The sequence below is a fragment of the Notolepis coatsorum genome (genome assembly GCF_963971535.1).
Source record: "Notolepis coatsorum genome assembly, chromosome: 6".
Lineage (NCBI taxonomy): Eukaryota > Metazoa > Chordata > Actinopteri > Aulopiformes > Paralepididae > Notolepis > Notolepis coatsorum.
The window spans coordinates 65,535,557-65,555,082 of NC_140170.1; the positions used below are offsets into that span (position 1 = coordinate 65,535,557).

Below are 19,526 nucleotides of genomic sequence, written 5' to 3' on the forward strand. Positions count from 1 at the left end.
GGTTCTAGGAGTAAGGTCAAGCAGTAGTCTGACCAGTTTGTTTTGAGATGTTTGTAATTTTGTTTTTAGCGCCTTTGAGGTGCTTTGGTACCATGAGGTGCAAGCATAGTCGTAGTACCCCTGAATGAGTGCTCCTGCCAGAGTCTTCAGGGTATTCTTGTTTACCAGAGAGGAGATCCGGTACAAGAATCGAGTTCGTTGGTTGACTTTTTTTATTACATTGGATGCCATTTTGTCACAGGAGAGATTAGCCTCTAGGATGGAACCCAGGTAGGTAATTTCATCTTTCCTTGTTACAATATTGTCACCCACTGCAACTGAGAAGCCGTCGGTCTTGCTGAGTTTGTTATTTGAACCGAAGAGAATGGACTCTGTTTTGCCCAGGTGTAATGATAGTTTGTTATCAGCGAGCCATATGCAGATTCTGCCTAGTTCCGAGCTGAGGGTTTTTTCAACCTGTAACTTGTTCTTGTCAGAGACCAGCAGGACTGAGTCGTCCGCAAACAGGAACAAGTTGCAGTCACAAGCTGACGACATGTCATTTGCATAAATTAGGAACAGTAGCGGTCCTAGTATATATATATTATACTTACTATACTTTTTATACTTATCTATTTTTAACTAGCACAATCTCTGGAGCAAAACAGAAAGAAGCATTTCATGCAAAAGTATTCTGTACTTCTGTATGACAACTAATAAAGAAACTTGAAGCACCGCCCGCCTAAAATACTCGCCGCATCTCTGAGTAAAGAAATCGAGCGCCTCGAAGGTAACGCGGGAAGCTGCTCGAGCTGCTCCCAGTTGTGTTGTGTTCAGAAGAGAGGGAGAGCCGCCGCGTCCACACCGTGTCATCATCACGGCACCCCGACATTAACAACACTGCCGCCCAAAGTAACCGTGTCTGTTCTCGGGACTCAACGGGAAGAAACATAGCAGCAAAGTTGCAGGTTGTAACTTGTAACACCAACGCGTTAGTTAGTTAACCAGCTAGCCGACGAGACGTCCAGCTGGCTAGAAGATAACCTCTCGGCTGAGTTAGTGGGTCAAGCTAACTTTAGCTAAGCTGCTAACGTGAGGAGGAACAATACAAAGCAGCGGTAGCGTCGCTGTTATTAGCTTGTTTGTTTTTAGCGGTTAACGGTCAAGTTGTCCAGCTGGAGGGCCTAACCATGGACTCGTTCCAGAAAGTGGAGAAGATAGGAGAGGGGACCTATGGAGTTGTTTACAAGGCGAAGAACAAACTCACAGGAGAAACTGTTGCCCTCAAGAAAATCAGACTAGACACGTAAGTGTTGCAGTAAATGTACAATTTCTCTACGTCAAATGTATGTACTCTCTTTTTTTAGACTCTTTTTGTATCACAAACAGTACTGTATTTGTAGATCTGGTATGTCATAAATGTCTAGATGTAGCAGTACTGTCTATCTGTATCATGTCATATATGTTGTGATGAATTGAAAATGGGGGACCCTGATGTAAACAAGACGAAAGTCTTTATCTGGTCTGCATCCCCTTAACAATTGTGTCTATTGAACTGTACTGTACGGTACCCATTCTGCAATCTGTTAATAAAGTTATCAATCAATCAGGGTACTATTTATGTAAGGGGGGGGACCCTGGCCTACTTTCTTATGTAATATATAGCAACGTTAAATAATATAACTTGTTATTATATTATAATAACACTTGGATGCATACATATACATTGTTCACGTTTTGACTGCTGCATGCAACACGTCTCTTTCTTCTTCCAGCTGGCCTGAGCATATGTGGTGGGATGACCTCCATTGTTTGTGTGGTCAAATCTTTTGCTTCCAGAACTGCAATGTGAACGTGTGTTTTGAATAGACTGCTGTGCATGTAATTCTATATATTAAACAATATCCTCTTGATTTGGCTGCTCGGGAACCAAATATAGCACTGTGTGTCACTGTGTCCATTGAATTGATTACGAACATCAAAAAGGACGTTTGAGAAAATCTGTTTTGTCTACGGATGAGCCTGTGTAAAGTTTCCTCCAATAGAAGAACCCTATGTGTGTGATGTCACATGGTGTCTAGTGTTTGTTTGTTATAACTATGGTGGCAGCCCCATCAGTATTTGAGAAGATTAATCTCTTCAGAAATCAAAGATAGCTAAGACCTCTGATGTCATCAAGGTGTAAAATCTGGAATTGCTGTGCGATTAATTTGAGACTGATTGTGTGGACTTTGCAGCTTTTTCTCAGCGTTTCTATACCCCAAATGAGCTTTATTCTATAGTGTTATCAGCAGTTTTGAGCTAAGAAACATGTACCCAGTTCAGTCTGTAGAGCAGGTGCAGCTACTTCTTGATGACATCCTGGATTAGGTTCTAGTACTTTGGTGTCTGGGGGTCCATGTTCCTCACAAATACTGGGGAGCGACAGTGGCTCAGGAGGTAGAGCAGCAGTCTGGTAATCCGGAGGTTCCCCGTTCGATTCCCGCTCCTCCTGGGCAGCGTGTCGGAAGTGTCCTTGAGCAAGACATTTAACCCCTAAATGCTCCAGATGAGCAGGTTGGCACCTTGCATGGTTGCCTCCACCATCGGTGTGTGAGTGAATGGGTCAAATGTGAGGAACAAATTGTAAAGCGCTTTGGATAAAATCGCTATATAAATGCACCATTTACCTGTACTGTCGCGCCCTTTATTCACACACACGATACATGTCATCATCGTAGGAACATCATCATCAAAATTGTGTGCTTGTGCCAGGTCTCCCAAGAAGCTATTTAAAGCTTTTGGAGGGAGCCTGATCACAAATAATGGCCTCCAAATATGTACCAGGGGCTCCCAAACATGTTCATGGTGTGTGAATCCACCAAGAGTGGTGTTACTTTACTGCAGACCCACCTAGCATGCAGTGAATGAAATGGATCTTTAAAAAAAAAAGTCAACAATATTATTTTCTGCACCTATACTGAGCAAAATGTTGTATTTCGAAGAAGACTTTCATAGGCAATGAACTGGAATAACATGTCCACTTGTCCAGCTAACTGACCATGTCTTCCATCCAGGGAAACGGAAGGCGTCCCGAGCACGGCCATCCGAGAGATCTCGCTACTCAAAGAACTCAGTCATCCAAACATTGTCAAGTAAGTAGCTAGTTAACACGCTTATTGTTTTGCTTTACACCTGCTTTCTAGATCAGAGGTAACCGTAGCATTTGGCCGATTATATAACTATGAAATCCTTCAGAATATTCTTTTTACGTTACTTATTTTAATCGGCATAACTACAGAGAGGAAATGCAACACCAGCGTTTCCCCGTGGATTATATTTGTGCCGCCACACGATCAAACAGGCCCACCGCAAAGACCTTTCCAAAACTGATACAGTAACATTTTAACCCTTTCACTGCCCTTTACTATCACACTACCGAGGGTAACCGTCTGTGGCAGTGAAAGGGTTAACCTTCTGTGTATTGTCGCAGTGAAAGGGTTAACCGTTTGGTAGTGCGGCAGTGAAAGGGTTAACCGTTTGGTAGTGCGGCAGTGAAAGGGTTAATTACGGTACGTCTCTTGAATGTAGTACAGAGTCAGAATGTAGAATGTTCGGACTTTATGTTGTCCCTCCTCCCAGCTGATGAGAACATGTGGGGAGACACGTTACATAATGTCTAACGGACGACTGGACTCTTCCCACCACAACCACACTATATATGCTACACTGATGTACTTAGAACTACATTCACGGAGAGTTATTATACTATATCCTTTTTTTTACTGTGAGATCCTGTTGCCTTTTTTTTTTACTAAGGGTGTCATGATTTAAAGGAACATGCCAACATTATGGCAAATGTGCTTACGGTCTTCTCCAGAGTCAGACAAGAAGATGGATAGATACCGATTTCCTCTCTGTGCGTTCAGTAGAAAGCTATGCGGCTGCAAACTAGCCTAGTTTAGCACAAAGGAATGGAACAGATGCGAACCATTAGCCTAGCTTAAAACTCCGGGAGAGGTGTTTTTGGCCACCAGCTAGGCTAGTGGTCCTTATCCTGTTCCTAATTTATGCAAATGACATGTCGTCAGCTTGTGACTGCAACTTGTTCCTGTTTGCGGACGACTCAGCCCTGCTGGTCTCTGACAAGAACAAGTTACAGGTTGAAAAAACCCTCAGCTCTGAACTAGGCAGAATCTGCATATGGCTCGCTGATAACAAACTATCATTACACATGGGCAAAACAGAGTCCATTCTCTTCGGTTCAAATAACAAACTCAGCAAGACCGACGGCTTCTCAGTTACAGTGGGTGACAATATTGTCACAAGGAAAGATGAAATTACCTACCTGGGTTCCATCCTAGAGGCTAATCTCTCCTGTGACAAAATGGCATCCAATGTAATAAAAAAAGTCAACCAACAAACTCGATTCTTGTACCGGATCTCCTCTCTGGTAAACAAGAATACCCTGAAGACTCTGGCAGGAGCACTCATTCAGGGGTACTACGACTATGCTTGCACCTCATGGTACCAAAGCACCTCAAAGGCGCTAAAAACAAAATTACAAACATCTCAAAACAAACTGGTCAGACTACTGCTTGACCTTACTCCTAGAACCCACCTCACCCCTGCCCACTTTGACAACCTAGGATGGCTTAGAGTAGATGACAGAGTACAGCAACTTGCAATGGGCCTGGTCTACAAGATACACTACACGACCAAAGTACCCATGTACATGGCAAAATACTTCCCAAAGGTCAGTGAATACCACGATCACAACACCAGAGGGAGCTCCACAAATCATGTTAAACCCAGATTCGGCTCAAATAAGGGACTAAACACGTTTCGCAATTATGCCACATCAATGTGGAACGCCCTACCCAAAGCTGTAAAGGAATGTGGATCACTACCCACTTTCAAAACCTCTCTCAAGAGACACCTACGGGAGACTGCAATGCAACACTGGCCCCTGTAAATATCCTAACCCAACCCCCTCCAATGTACAGTCATTTACCTAGTATGGTCTTGTCAATAGTCCAATGTACAATTTTGTTTGTTTGTACAGAGTCCCCCCCCCCCCCCCCCCCCCTCAATGTACAGTTTTGCTTGTTTATACAATGTGCCCCCCCCCCCCCCCCCACCCACCTCCAATGTAAATTACCCAGTATGGTTGTCAATATCCCAGTGTACCCAACCCCCCCCACCCAACCTCCTCCAATGTACAGTTTCTACGTCAAATGTATATACTCCCTTTTCTTGACTCCTTCTGTATCACAAACAGTACTGTATTTGCAAATCTGGTATGTCATAAATGTATAGATGTAGCAGTACTGACTATCTGTATGTCATGTATGTCATATATGTCCTGATGAATTGAAAATGGGGGACCCTGGTGTAAACAAGACGAAAGTCTTTCTCTGGTCTGCATCCCCTTAACAATTGTGTGTATTGAGCTGTACTGTATTGTACCCATTCTGCAATCTGTTAATAAAGTTTTCAATCAATCAATCAATCAATCCGCTTCCAATTTGTGCTAAGCTAGGCTACCATGCAGCTGGATGGCTTTCTGCTGAACGCACAGAGAGGAAATAGGTATCTATCTTGTCTGACTCTGGAGAAGACCGTAAGCACATTTCCCATAATGTTGGCGGGTTCTGATGTTACCATCCGCTAGCAAAGCTGTTGTTTTCGCAAGCGTACTACTATGTTAGGTTCTAATTTATAAACAAATAGGCCGTGAGCCAGGGCCCCAAATTTGGGCCACGGCTACCATCTTGGGGGACTAACTTTCATAGTGATTTTTGGGAATGTATACACCCCTGCTGCTAGAAAATATGTGATAGCAATGCAGCAGTTGCCTCCAAATGTGTGCTATCATATCTTTTATAACACTACCAAGCATATTTTTCAGGCCTCCTGTCCGAAATTACATGCCCCAAATTAATCATGATAGCTCCTGAACCATAAGGCCTATATGCATGTTTCTGGTCTCCTTTGATAGGTAACAAAGGACATATGAATCCAGTGTAAGTGTAACGGGGAAGTCCGTGGGTATGTCCACAGTCACTGAAACAGGTGTGTTGACGGGTGACTGTGGCAGTGCGGGCTGGTAAGTTAAACTCACTTCCTCATAACAGGGTTAACAGACGCATAGGGACGGTAGTTAGGAGTGAATTCACTTCTTAGTGCAGCGGCCTGTGTCGTCGCCCGCGGACACGGGAGCCCCCTGTTCGACTCCCCCTCGGGACATTCTCATTTAACATCAAACACAACGCAGACCCAGTATGATCCGTCACATAAGTAAACCCACATATATTACCATTCCAGAGTAAATGGAGATACAATGAAGGAAAACATCATATTTATATCCTCGCCTGGTACATCATCTTAATTTAAAAGGCAATATGACCATTATTACCAATATCACATGGATAATAATGCAACTGAATGTGTCCTCCTACTCATTGACTACAAATGTAACTCTGGATCTGATGAAAATACACAAAAAATACAACATTTATGATACAATTTATAAAGATATCCCATTTGATCCATGGACATGACTTTTAAAGGCGGTCTAGATCTATAATTATTATTATCTGACTCCACCCACCCATATGAACAAACATTTTATTGGATGTCTATAAGCCAACCACTGTTCCACATCATCTAAAGTGGACTGCATTAGAGCCACACCCCTCTTTCAGCAAGCATGGCCGATCGTGATGCTAGGAGAAAGCGTAAGGAACATTTTAATCAAGTAATCATGTTTACATTTTTAACACAAACCACCTTCTACTTCCTTATGCAGTAAAAACATTGATGGGTAATACTGAGCTCATCCAAACACTGAACAAGCTTGGGCATGGGGTCTATTACTCCCAACTTGAAGAGAATGACACTGCTCTGTGTCTCCAAAAGCTAGCAACAGCCTTAACTCAAAGAGTTGTACTTCCAGCATCAATCTTGCATGGGACAATATTGATAGACTTGAGGAAACTCTCACTCGAAAGGGCACATCACATAGAGTCAATGGTATAGTTGTACAGGCCAATGTCTATGGACCACAACTACCAAGAGCTGAGCTTCCACACATTGAGAAACTGAAGCAGAGATCGGTCACTATTGAGGACCAAGAACTGGGAGTATATGTAGCAGGTGCGTGTGTGGGCCCACAGCCTCTCCAAACCAGGGAACACTGTGTCCAGAAAACCAAGGAAGCTGCTCTTCTTGCCTGCAAGAAGAACCTGGTGTGGGCACTTGCAAGGCAAACAGATACAGAGAATCAGACAATCCCAAGCTGGACTGGTTTTAATATCAGCACCAGGGACCAAGAACCAATCTCACAAGATATAGTTGGGTATCTGCCAACCATCAATTCACCAGCCACAGTTGACCAGTGTTTGAAATCCTGAATCAATCAGAGATAATCAGAAAGGAACTGCATCTAGAATCAATTGTGGTAGTCATGGATAAAGCACTATATGCGAAAGCCACTGAAATTGCCTGGAAGCACAAAGAGCGCTTCTCCAACATTCTTCTCAGAATGGGGACATTCCATACCATACGTAATGCCTTAGCCATCCTAGGAAAGCGATTTCGGGATGCTGGTCTAAAGGACATATGCATAGAGGCTGGAATTGTCGCAGAGGGTTCTGTCAATAGAGTCCTTGATGGTAAACACTATAACCGTGCTGTCAGGGTCCATAAGTACATCTATGAAGCACTGATGAGACTCGCATGGGCAGAGTTCAGAGTTCACACTGTGGATTGAGGACAGCATTCCAGAGAAGAGTGGGATGATCAAATCATTCTTGGACAATGTGAAAGACATGGCCAGTGACTTGAACCAACAGACGGCGAACAATCTGCTGCAAAGTCCACTCTTAGCTGAGCTGATAACCCTGTGGACAGACTTTCTGGAACACCTCCGTCACAACAATGGAGAGCTTTCTGCATTCTGGATGTCATACATTGACATGGTCTATAACGTAATACTTGGCCTTCTGCGTGCCTCTCGTGAGGGGGACTGGGAGTTGCACCTCCATGCTATAAGAAGCATGACCCCATGGTGCTTTGCTTATGATAAGATAAATTATGCCAGGTACCTGTCCCCTTACTTTGCTCAGATGAAAAACCGCCCAGAGAAGCATCCTGCTGTGTATGAGGCCTTCAAGACAGGCCAATTCTTGGTGCAGCTGTCAAGTAACAACCCCTTTTGGACGGATCCCTGTGGACCAGGCTACTGAAGTCACAGTTAACAAAGACACACAGACTCCTGGAGGCACAACATGGTTCAGCCTGAATGCTGGAGCTGTCAAGCGTTACTACATAGGACAATCTACACTACCTTAGGCATACTGCACCTTATGTGGATACTGTGATACTGTGAATAATGTATACTCAGTAGATAGTAAATTATAACACTACCTTATGCATACTGCACCTTATGTGACACTGTGAATAATGTGAATATTTTTTGTTCAGCTAGTTAGATAGTAAATTATATTGACCTAATTGTTTACACTGCCTGTGTTGTTTTTACTACTGTACCACTCCCCCTTCCCCCATGCTGCTATGATGCCTGAATTTCCCCAAGGGGATCAATAAAGGAATATCTTATCTTATCTTATAACAGCTGAGCACCGCAGTGCATTCCTGGAACAGTTAAGGGAGATGGTGCAAGGTAACAAATCAGGTTTGTCATGCGGAGCTACAGCAGCCAATAATCCTGAAAGATGAGGAAGCAGTTTCAGCAGTGGTTAGCCTCATACAGGAATGGGTCAACCCATTTGCAGAGAAGCGGGACCTCATTAGAATCTCTACAGCAAAGACCGCCCCCAAGGAGATTGACTCCAACCTGATGAAGGCATATGAGATTGGTGAGCAATGCTATGCAATATTCAAGGATGAGAGACTGGAGAAAGACCTACCAGCAAAGAAATTCCATGACCCAATGAAAACCAACAGGCTAAAAACATTCAGTGATATGTGTAAGAAGAGAGAAGTGAAATCAAGTGGGAGGGCAATCATCTTGAAAGCAAACAGGTCTTTGTTTGGACACATCAAAGTGATGGCACAAGGGCGCAGTCTACATATGGAAGATATCCTTTCTCATCCCCTTGGGCGATTTTCCTGGGCCCTGTCCAGTCCACACCAGGCGGATTGCTGAGAAAGACAAATAAAGCTACTTTGGCCACGACCTTGCAGAAAAATTTAGCATTAGCATAGCAACTCCCAGGGAACTCTGCTACAGTGGTTGATGGAATGAACTTGGTCCAAAGAGTGAAAGGTGATCAAGTTACTTTCAGAGATGTTGCCACAACAGTTCTGGGTATGGCTCTGAGGGAAGGCAGTCAGAGTAGCAGAATAGATGTTGTGTTTGACACATACAAGGAGAACTCTATCAAGAACAGTGAAAGATCTCTACGGGGTGAAGAGACTGGTCATGAGTTGCAAGGTATCACAGGTACACAGATGGTGAGGCAGTGGAGGAGCTTCCTGACCAAAGTCAGTAACAAAACTAGTCTCATTAGCTGTATAGTCGATGAATGGAGGAAGGCAGAGTACAGAGCAAAGCTACAAGACAAGATTCTGTATGCAACTGTGAATGACATCTCATCTCAGGACAGTGAGGAGGTGTCAGCTCTTCAATATCAACAAGAAGCAGATGGCTGCCTACTTCTCCATGCTGCCCATGCCACAAAGAGAGGGATACCCATCTGTAGTTATCTGCTCAGAAGACACAGTTGTCTTTATCATGTCTTTAGCGTTCTGTGACAAGATTGAGGCCCCATTGTTCCAGATGTGTGGCAGTAAATCCTGTGCAAGGCTTGTGGACACCAGGAAGGTTGCTGCCACTGTTCGCGTAGAGGTGTGTAGGGCTCTCATCGGGTTGCATGCATATACAGGATGTGACACTGTAAGTGCTTTTGGAGGCAAAGGGAAGACAAGTGCCCTAAAAATTCTGACCAGCAATAGGCAAAATCAGGACACATTCTCAGAGTTGGGTCAGGAATGGGATCTCTCCCCCGAGCTGAGGGACAAACTAGAGGCATTTACATGTCTCCTGTATGCCCCAAAAGCATCAACCACGAAGGTCAATCAGCTCAGATATCACATTTTCTATGCCAAAAAAGGTGAACTTGAAAGTCATCAACTCCCACCTTGCAAGGACTGCTTAACAAAACATGCACAGAAAGCCAACTACCAGGCTGGTATATGGAGAAGATGTTTGGAGAAGGACCCACAAGTGCCAATCCCTGTTGGCAGAAGCCTGAAGATGGAGAGAGAAGAGGAAGCTGAACAGTTGGTGGTGGACTGGATGGAAGGCCAGCCAGCACCCGATGCCGTCCTGGATCTACTGGCCTGTAACTGTCCAAAAATGTGTTTACTCCCAAGATGTATGTGTGTTGCAAATGGCCTCAGGTGCACTGACATGTGTAGACTGGCAGACTGAGAACCAGGCATCCACCTCAGAGAGGGTGGAAAGTTCTGATGAAGATGTGGAAGATGTAAAACAAAGTATGGTAGGTTTTGTATTATTATTATTATTATTATTATTATTATTATTATTATTATTATTATTATATATGTTATTGTTTTTTTTACATCTGTACTAGTCTCGGCTCCCAGACCATTGGAGAGCACCGCCAACAGCGCCACGGATAGAGACTGAGAACTATCTGTACTGAGGGGAGCTTTCCCACCCTCTAACACTGCCAATTGTGTTAGTATGACGACCGGCCAAGCCGGTAGCAACGGCGAGAGCCGGGCTCGATACCAGCATCTCCTGCGTTAGTGCCGAGCGCCTTCAGATTCCTTTATTAAGCCATTTGTGTAAAACACATTGGTAATTGTTGCAGCATTACAATGTATGCATTTTTCCTTTCTTTTTTCACAGTAATGACAAACACCAACACAGACACAGGACAAAAAACAGTGCAATGGAGGATTAATCATTTAAATACATATATATAAAGTGAAAAGTGCAGAGTTCCAGTAAGGACTAGTGCAGTGCAGTCAGTGTTATTGTGCCAGTGTCACTTGAGGGCAGAGGGGGGGGGGGGGGGGGGGGGCCTGAGGCATTGATCAGCCTGGCGGCTGAGGGGAAGAAGCTCAGTCTGTGACGAGCTTTCACAGCCTTTGGGTTCCTCAGCCTTCTCCCAGAGGGGAGCAGGGTGAAGAGGCTGTGACCGGGGTGGGAAGGGTCGGCCATGATCTTCCTCGCCCTCTTCAATGCCCTGGAGTCGTGCAGGGACCTGAGGGAGAGCAGGGGACAGCCGATCACCCTCTCCGCGGAGCGAATCACCTGCTGCAGCTTGGCGAGATCTTTTGCCGCTGCAGCGGGGAACCAGGAGATGATGGAGTGGGTGAGGATGGACTCATGTAGAATTGGGCCATCATGGTCCTCAGCAGTTTGTATTTGTTCAACTGCCGGAGGAAGAACATCCTCCCCTGGGCCTTTTTGAGCAGGCCCGTGATGTTGAGCTCCCATTTCAAATCCCGGGAGATGGTCATGCCAAGGAATCGGCATGACTCCACGGAGGCCACCTGAGTGCCTCCCAGTATGATGGGAGGGGGCAGGGCTGCCTTGCCCACTGCGCATCTCAGCCGCCCTGAGTATACCTTTTTAAATGGTATCATAAATGTTGTATTTCTAATGTATTGTCATCACATTTACAGTTACATTTGTAGTCAAGGAGTAGGAGAACACATTCAGTTGCATTATTATCCATGGGATATTGGTTATAATGGTCATATTGCCTTTTAAATTAAGATTATGTACCAGGCGAGGGTAAAAATATGATGTTTCCCTTCATTGTATCTCCATTTACTCTGGAATGGTAATATATGTGGGTTTACTTTCACTGGATTCATATGTCCTAGCTTGTTACCTATCAAAGGAGACCAGAAACATATAGGCCTTATGGTTCAGGAGCTATCATGATTAATTTGGGGCATGTAATTTCGGACAGGAGGCCTGAAAAATATGCTTGGTAGTGTTATAAAAGATGTGATAGCACACATTTGGAGGCAACTGCTACATTGCTATCACATCCTTTCTAGCAGTAGGGGTGTATACCTTCCCAAAAATCACTATGAAAGTTTGTCCCCCAAGATGGTAACGACCAACCCTACTGGCTCACGGCCTAAAACCAATGGACATCAATACCTTCTGTCAGTTTTCTTTGTTTTTAGATGGATCAATGTAGCAGGGCCCTAAAAAATATACCTTGTTAAAGTGATAGCTTTGGCATGAATTGGAAAAATAAATAAAGTAAACTTAAATGGAAATGTTCAAATTTTATTTTATCGTTATAATCACTGATTAATCAATAAAATAACAGTTGGAAGAATCGATTACTTATATAATCATTAGTAGCAGCTCTACCTTGTACCATGTATGTCTCATATTGTGGAACTTTATAAATAGTTGTTGGCGTTGAAATGTCTTTGTACCATCGTCACAATGGTAATACCACGGCCAGGGATGCCAGGCGGCTGGATAAGCTGGTGAAAAAGGCTGGCTCAGTGGTGGGGAGGAGACTGGACCCACTGGGGACCGTGGTGGAGAGCCGCACGCAGAGCAAGCTGCTGGCCATTATGGACAATACCAACCACCCTCTCCACCACACCCTGGTGGGGCAGTCGCAGCGGAGGGCTAATCTCCCTGCACTCGAGGACTGAGCGGCGGCATAGGAGGTCCTTTGTCCCCACTGCCATCAGACTGTACAACAGCGCAATATAGTGCAGGAAACCTTGACCTCTGACCTGTTCTCTGTTCCCACACACCTGTTTTTACACACGTTTTTATACACCTGTTTTTATACACCGGTTTTTATACACCTGTTTTATACACCTGCTTTTATCTCATCACGCTCTTATTGATATTGATAGATATGATTTAGTTGAATTTGATCATGGGCTTATTTTTTATTCATGATGCAGACATAACGCGAAACTGTGAATGTGAACTGTCGACGTCTGTATACTGTGTGAGCTGTGAGATACCCTGAAGGGGATTAATAAAGTATCTATCTATCTATCTATCTACCAAGTGAAAATCCCTGTGCATTTATTGTATTCAGCAAAGTGTTTGTGATTGTGATTTCAGGCTCCGTGACGTCATCCACACGGAGAACAAGCTCTACCTCGTGTTTGAGTTTCTCAATCAGGACCTGAAGAAGTTCATGGACTCCTCCACAGTAACCGGTATCCCTCTGCCTCTGGTTAAGGTAAGCATAGCATATATGTCACAACACAGTCAAATCTAGACTCTTAACTCTTATGAACGGTTGTATTTTTGATGTGATATCTGTACAAAATAGGCAAATCTAGTATATGTTCTATGAAAGGAACGCATCAACATTTTGGGAAATGTGCTTATCGTCTTCTCCAGAGTCAGACAAGAAGATGGATGCCAATTTCCTCTCTGTGCGTTCAGTAGAAAGCTGTCCGCCCGCAAGCTAGCCTAGCTGAGCACAAACGAATAGAAGTGGATACGGATCAGCTAGCCTAGTTGTTGGCCAAAAAACACTTCTCTCCGAGTTTAAAGCTAGGCTAGCGGTTCATATCCGCTTCAATTAATTTGCGCTAAGCTAGGCTAGCTTGCGGCCGGATAGCGTTCTACTGAACGCACGGAGAGGAAATTGGTATTTATTTTCCCATAATGTTAGCGTGTTCCTTCTAACTCCTATGAACAGTAGTCTTATTGTAAATTAAAATAGACGTATGTCTATAAATCTCTGCATCTCACTGTATGCTTCTCTTGCCTGCTTGTGGACGCAGAGTTACCTCTTCCAGCTGCTGCAAGGTCTGGCCTTCTGCCACTCTCACCGGGTTCTCCACAGAGACCTGAAGCCCCAGAACCTCCTCATCAACGCCCAGGGCGAGATCAAGCTGGCCGACTTCGGCCTGGCCAGGGCCTTCGGGGTGCCCGTCCGCACGTACACTCACGAGGTGAGACGCACAGCTCCTTCATATCAACAGCTGTGTTAAAGGGAAGATCCACCCTAAAAATACGATTCCCCATGTGTTATTTCTATAGTACTGTAACAGCTCAGGGTCAGTCTCTCCTCAAGCCGATCACCAGAGAGACGAGACTCTAGTGATGATGGCATCATCAAGAGGCGAACCCTAGAGCTGCTCTGTGAACTTCTAGGACACTATGGCTACGTTCACACACTAATTAGTATATATAATTAATATATATAAAGCACTTTGAACTGCAACTTCTGTATGAAAAGTGTTATACAAATAAAGTTTATTATTATAATTGACCACATCTGCCCAGTTGTACAGCCCTGGCCTATTAATTTAACTTATAATTGTACTATATTCGATTGTGCTATATTTAATTTAGTTTATATTCCATATCATTTTATTCAACCTCTTATTTACAGTTGTACAGCCCTGGCCTATATTTTATTTCATAATTATATTATTCTATTGTGCTTAACTTAGCTCATATTTCATTTTATTTTACTTCACCTCTTTATTGTATGATATGTCTGTTAATGTCTGTCCGCTAATGTCGAACTGATAACGTCCAAAGCAAATTCCTTGTATGTGAAAACTACTTGGCAATAAAGACCTAAGTTCTGATTCTGATTCTGAAGCCTTCAAGTGCTCAATTCTGATTTATTGATCAGATCAGATTTTACTACCACACTACACTATTGTGTAGCATTGCCAAGTTCAACAGACCTGTAGCCCCTTTGATGTGAGCTTAGGCACGGTGGTGTAGTGGTTAACACTGTCGCCTCACAGCAAGAAGGTCCAGGGTTCGATTCCCGCTTGGGGACCAGGTTTCCATGATGCCAGTTACCCAGGCCTTTCTGTGTGGAGTTTGCATGTTCTCCCCGTGCTCGCAAGGGTTTCCCCCCCGATAAGATAAACCCAATGGAAAAACATGCACAACAACAAGATCGCTAACGCTGTGGCGTCCTTGACGAAGACGGACAGGAGCACTTGGATTGGTTCCCTGGCGCGGCTCACGTTGACGCCTGTCTGCTCCCGGCTGCCCTTGGGGGGGAAGGACGACGGGATGGGTTAATCGCAGAGACGAATCGCATGCATGCATCGCATGCGTGCCGATTAATGACCTCTGAGCAGGTCCTAAATTATTATTATTATTATTATTATTATTATTATTAGGTATTGACAACGTCGATGCTACGCACCCTACCACCTCAGGGTAAACCTCATCTGCACATGCAGGTCTGTTCAGGAGCGTGAGCAGTTTACACTAGAATCTGATAATTAGCCACATTAAAACTGTGAACATGTGAATGTGAACAAAAATAATCTGATCTGATCAATGAATCAGAATTTAGCACTAAGGCTTGCAGTGTGAACGTGGCCTGTGTCTTTGTTGGAGACAGTTGTCAAAAGCTTACTATTGTTTGCAAGTTTTACTCTTAAGAATCTATGAATATATTTCCATGGCTGAACAGGATTGGGGCGTTGGATTTGAATCATTCTGTTTTATATTCTTTCATATGCATGACAACATGTGTTTCATTCTATACTGCGTTGGTGCTGGTTTGCAGGTGGTAACACTGTGGTACAGAGCTCCAGAAATCCTGCTGGGCTGCAAGTACTACTCTACAGCCGTGGACATCTGGAGTCTGGGATGCATCTTTGCTGAAATGGTAAACTCACATACAAACACCAGCTCAACTTTTTTTCTCCCATCTCCCCAATTTAGCCGTTATGCCAGTTTTCACCCTTTGTCACTGTGCTGCCCTACTGTCGGTCTGGGGAGGGTGTAGACTAGTTTCAAGTTTCTTTATTAGTTGTCATACAGAAATACAGAATACTTTTATATGAAATGCTTCTTTCTGTTATGCTCCTGAGAGTGCTAGATAAAAACAGATAAGTATAAAATAGAAAGTCAAGTACGTAAACAAAACAAAATAATTACATATATACAATATATACAATGCGGAGTAGAGAAAAAGTAACTGAGTTACAATATACAGTACAATGCAGAAATGGGATGAGGTACAACTTAGGGTAAGGTGCAATGAGGTATGAGTTGTAGTGCAAATCTCTTTACCAATAAATATAAAGTGTTAAAGTGGGTGCTACAGTGAGTTGTTTATTTAAAGTGAGTGTGTACATGTGGATGTGTGTGCCGTGAGTGTATTACCACATGCTACCACTGTCGGTCTGGGGAGGATGTAGAACTACCACATGCTGCCCTACTATTGGTTTGGGGAGGGTGTAGACTACCACATGCTGCCCTACTGTCGGTCAGGGGAGGGTGTAGACTACCACATGCTGCCCTACTGTCGGTCTGGGGAGGGTGTAGACTACCACATGCTGCCCTACTGTTAGTCTGGGGAGGGTGTAGACTACCACATGCTGCCCTACTGTTAGTCTGGGGAGGGTGTAGACTACCACATGCTGTCCTACTGTCTGCCTGTGGAGGGTGTAGACTACCACATGCTGTCCTACTGTCGGTCTGGGGAGGGTGTAGACTACCACATGCTGTCCTACTGTCTGCCTGGGGAGGGTGTAGACTACCACATGCTGCCCTACTGTCAGTCTGGGGTGGGTGTAGACTACCACATTCTGCCCTACTGTCAGTCTGGGGAGGGTGTAGACTACCACATGCTGCCCTACTGTCTGCCTGGGGAGGGTGTAGACTACCACATGCTGTCCTACTGTAATACCTCACACTCAGTAATATGATTCCCCTATGCTCTTCTCCAGATCACCAGGAGGGCCTTGTTTCCAGGCGATTCAGAGATCGACCAGCTGTTCAGAATCTTCCGCACCCTGGGCACTCCGGACGAGACGGTCTGGCCGGGCGTCACCTCCATGCCGGACTACAAGCCCTCCTTCCCCAAGTGGGCCCGGCAAGAGTTGTCCAAAGTGGTGCCTCTTCTCGACGAGGACGGGAGAGAACTGCTCGGGGTGAGAGCGATGTTCCACAGCTGCTTTTGGGTCCATGTTTTTAATTTCACTCCCCCATCAAACCCGAAGCACCTCTAGGACCAGCGGTGTCATTCAGTCAGTCAGTCAGTCAGTCAGTCATTCATTCACTCACACTTAGTCGCTCTGCCCTCTAGTGGCGTACCGCAAGCATTGAGTTGACGTCAACGTCGGCTCTCGCCGCAAAGCTCATAATATAATGGCTTTATCACAGTAGCGTTAGTATAACTGCAAGACGGCACTGCGAGTCCTGTTTACTTCATGGAAATAATGGTACACAGTGACGTCGTAGCAAAGCTAATGCTAAACGTTTCAAAAGGAATAATCATCCACTGCTGTATAGTTTGCACTGAACTTGATATCTGAAAACCCGTTTTTGAATGCCTATTCTCAGTGTTAACTGTACAGCCTTTGAAGTGAAAGCCAGGGCTTGTGTTTATAAGCTTAGGCCGGAACCAGAATGTAACATTTCAACATAAGTGAATTCAAAGGGACCCCCCCCGGATCAAGATTAGTCTGGCCACGGTAGTCTGTGTTACCAGTGTTACTCTGTGTTCAGGCTCCACAGAGTACATTACTTACCCACCGCCGTATGCTTATTAAAATGTATTATTATTTTGTTTTATAGAAATGAGACCTATTTAGTAAATCTTTACATATCAGTGCCCACATTCATCAAATAAGAAACTCTAATCTATAAAATACTAAGCGTGTTATTTCATTACGTCAGACAATATGATAAACTGAACTTGTCTGCGTGGACAGCAGACCTATTTTATGGGTCTCTGACTGTGCAGTAGAGTCGCAGTACAGAGTAGTTTCACTTTCACTGAGAGTAGATGTAACTTCATGTGAAGAAGAGAAAGGAGGCTCTGGAGACGACACAACGGGTTACACAGCGAATGCATAGGATTTCAGATTAATATTTCAGATTAAACCCGGCAGCAGATCGACTGGAGAGAAGCTCAGAAGACCAGTCCAGACCAGCAACAGTATTGTTTGCACAATGCGCTAAATAAGGCTGCAGCTACATTGATCCGTCATTGATCCATCAATGAACGGATAGAAATTGGCGTAAAGTATTTCTGTCTGTTGGTTTATTTTTAAATTAGAATGTGAACTCTTGTCTGTCCAACAAATGGATACTAGTCACTGAAAATGAATTAAAAACAGACTTGACGGACAGACACAGTGGATCAATGTAGCCGCATGACGCTAAAGATCAAAGCAAGCACTCTACAGATATTGAGCGTCGTTCTGTAAAATGTCTGGTGTCACTGGTAACACCGGTGTCGTCGTGACTTTATTAGTCATGGGAGATTTCACATCACCGCGGCAACCCTAATCAAGATATGAAACGAGCCACAGGGAATGTATTTGGTTATGTAAAATAGAGCTGTGAAGAAAACGTATACACAATGTTTGTGTATGAACTTAATTATTGTGTGTGTGAAATTACTCTTAGACCGATTTTACAATTTAGTTCTCTCTTCATTTCCATTTTTCTCGCAGCAAATGTTGAATTATGATCCGAACAAGAGATTATCTGCCAAGAACGCCCTTGTTCACCGGTTCTTCCGCGACGTCACCATGCCAGTGCCCCATCTGCGACTCTGAGGAGAGGAAAAGTGAAGTCTTTCCACCAACGTCCTCTGAGCACTAAGGACCTTATCGGCCTCACTTTGTCCGCTCGTCTCAATGGACCAGAGAATCGGAGGACGGATGGGTTATTTTGGTGCCTTTCCGCGGATCGTTCAAAAAGCCAAAACCAGCATTCTGGAAATAATATATCCTGAGAGTTTTGCCATTAAGTTATGATGGTTATGGGGGAAATTGTTCAATATTATAATTCTCCATATTTGTATTGCAAGTATTGTCTTCGAGTTCAAGGTTACACGTATTTGACAAGTCTGAGGTTTCTGTTTTTTTGTCATTTTGAATTGATGACATGATCTCAAAGATTTGGATGTTCCGTTTCTTTTCTAGTCGAGTTACCTTTCAAAAGTATGGCCTGTATTGTTATTCAGATTTGTATAAATAATTAATGCAATGAATTTAGATTTTGCTTTGTTTTAATACAGGTTTTAGAGTTATCTATTTGTGCGTTCACATTTTTCTTACTCTTAAATTTTATCCAAATCTTGTTATACCAATTTTTTTAACGAATGTTGTATTATTATTACACATGTTGAAAATAAACGTGTTTAAGTCCTTGTGTTATTATTAATGAATGTTGTCGTAGGCTATAGTGTTTACATGCACTACTTGTTTGGGAGAAGATATTCTTATTTTTAGTCATGTATGAATATGTACAGTATATGGCAGAGATGGTTCATGTGTAGAGGGCAGTAGTCTTTGAAAACAGGGACGTCAAAAGAGGCTTCCAGAAGCTGTGGTTGTGTCAAATGACATCTTGGCCCATATTTATCATACAACCCACACATCAGACCACACAAAAAATGTAAATAAACTGCAACACCAATCGCTGCTATCACCCACAGGTTGCTGTTTGTTTGTTGTTATTTGCACTTACAAACATACATTCTGGAATAAAATAAGTAAAGAAGAACAGTTAAAATGTGCAGGAAAGGTCAAAAAACCCAAGGGATTATAAGCGACCTCCC

The 19,526-nt window shown here is 43.7% G+C and overlaps 1 protein-coding gene across 1 annotated transcript; it reads left to right on the forward strand.

Annotated features, from left to right (window-relative positions):
• The first annotated feature begins 821 nt into the window (after positions 1-821).
• On the forward strand, positions 822-19,115 carry cdk2 (cyclin dependent kinase 2). The gene is made up of 7 exons (XM_084316193.1): positions 822-1,285; positions 3,036-3,113; positions 13,076-13,196; positions 13,750-13,920; positions 15,513-15,614; positions 16,681-16,884; positions 18,415-19,115. The coding sequence occupies exons 1-7, from the start codon at positions 1,170-1,172 to the stop codon at positions 18,517-18,519; spliced, it is 897 nt and encodes a 298-aa protein (XP_084172319.1). The 5' UTR covers positions 822-1,169; the 3' UTR covers positions 18,520-19,115.
• Positions 19,116-19,526: the final 411 nt, after the last annotated feature.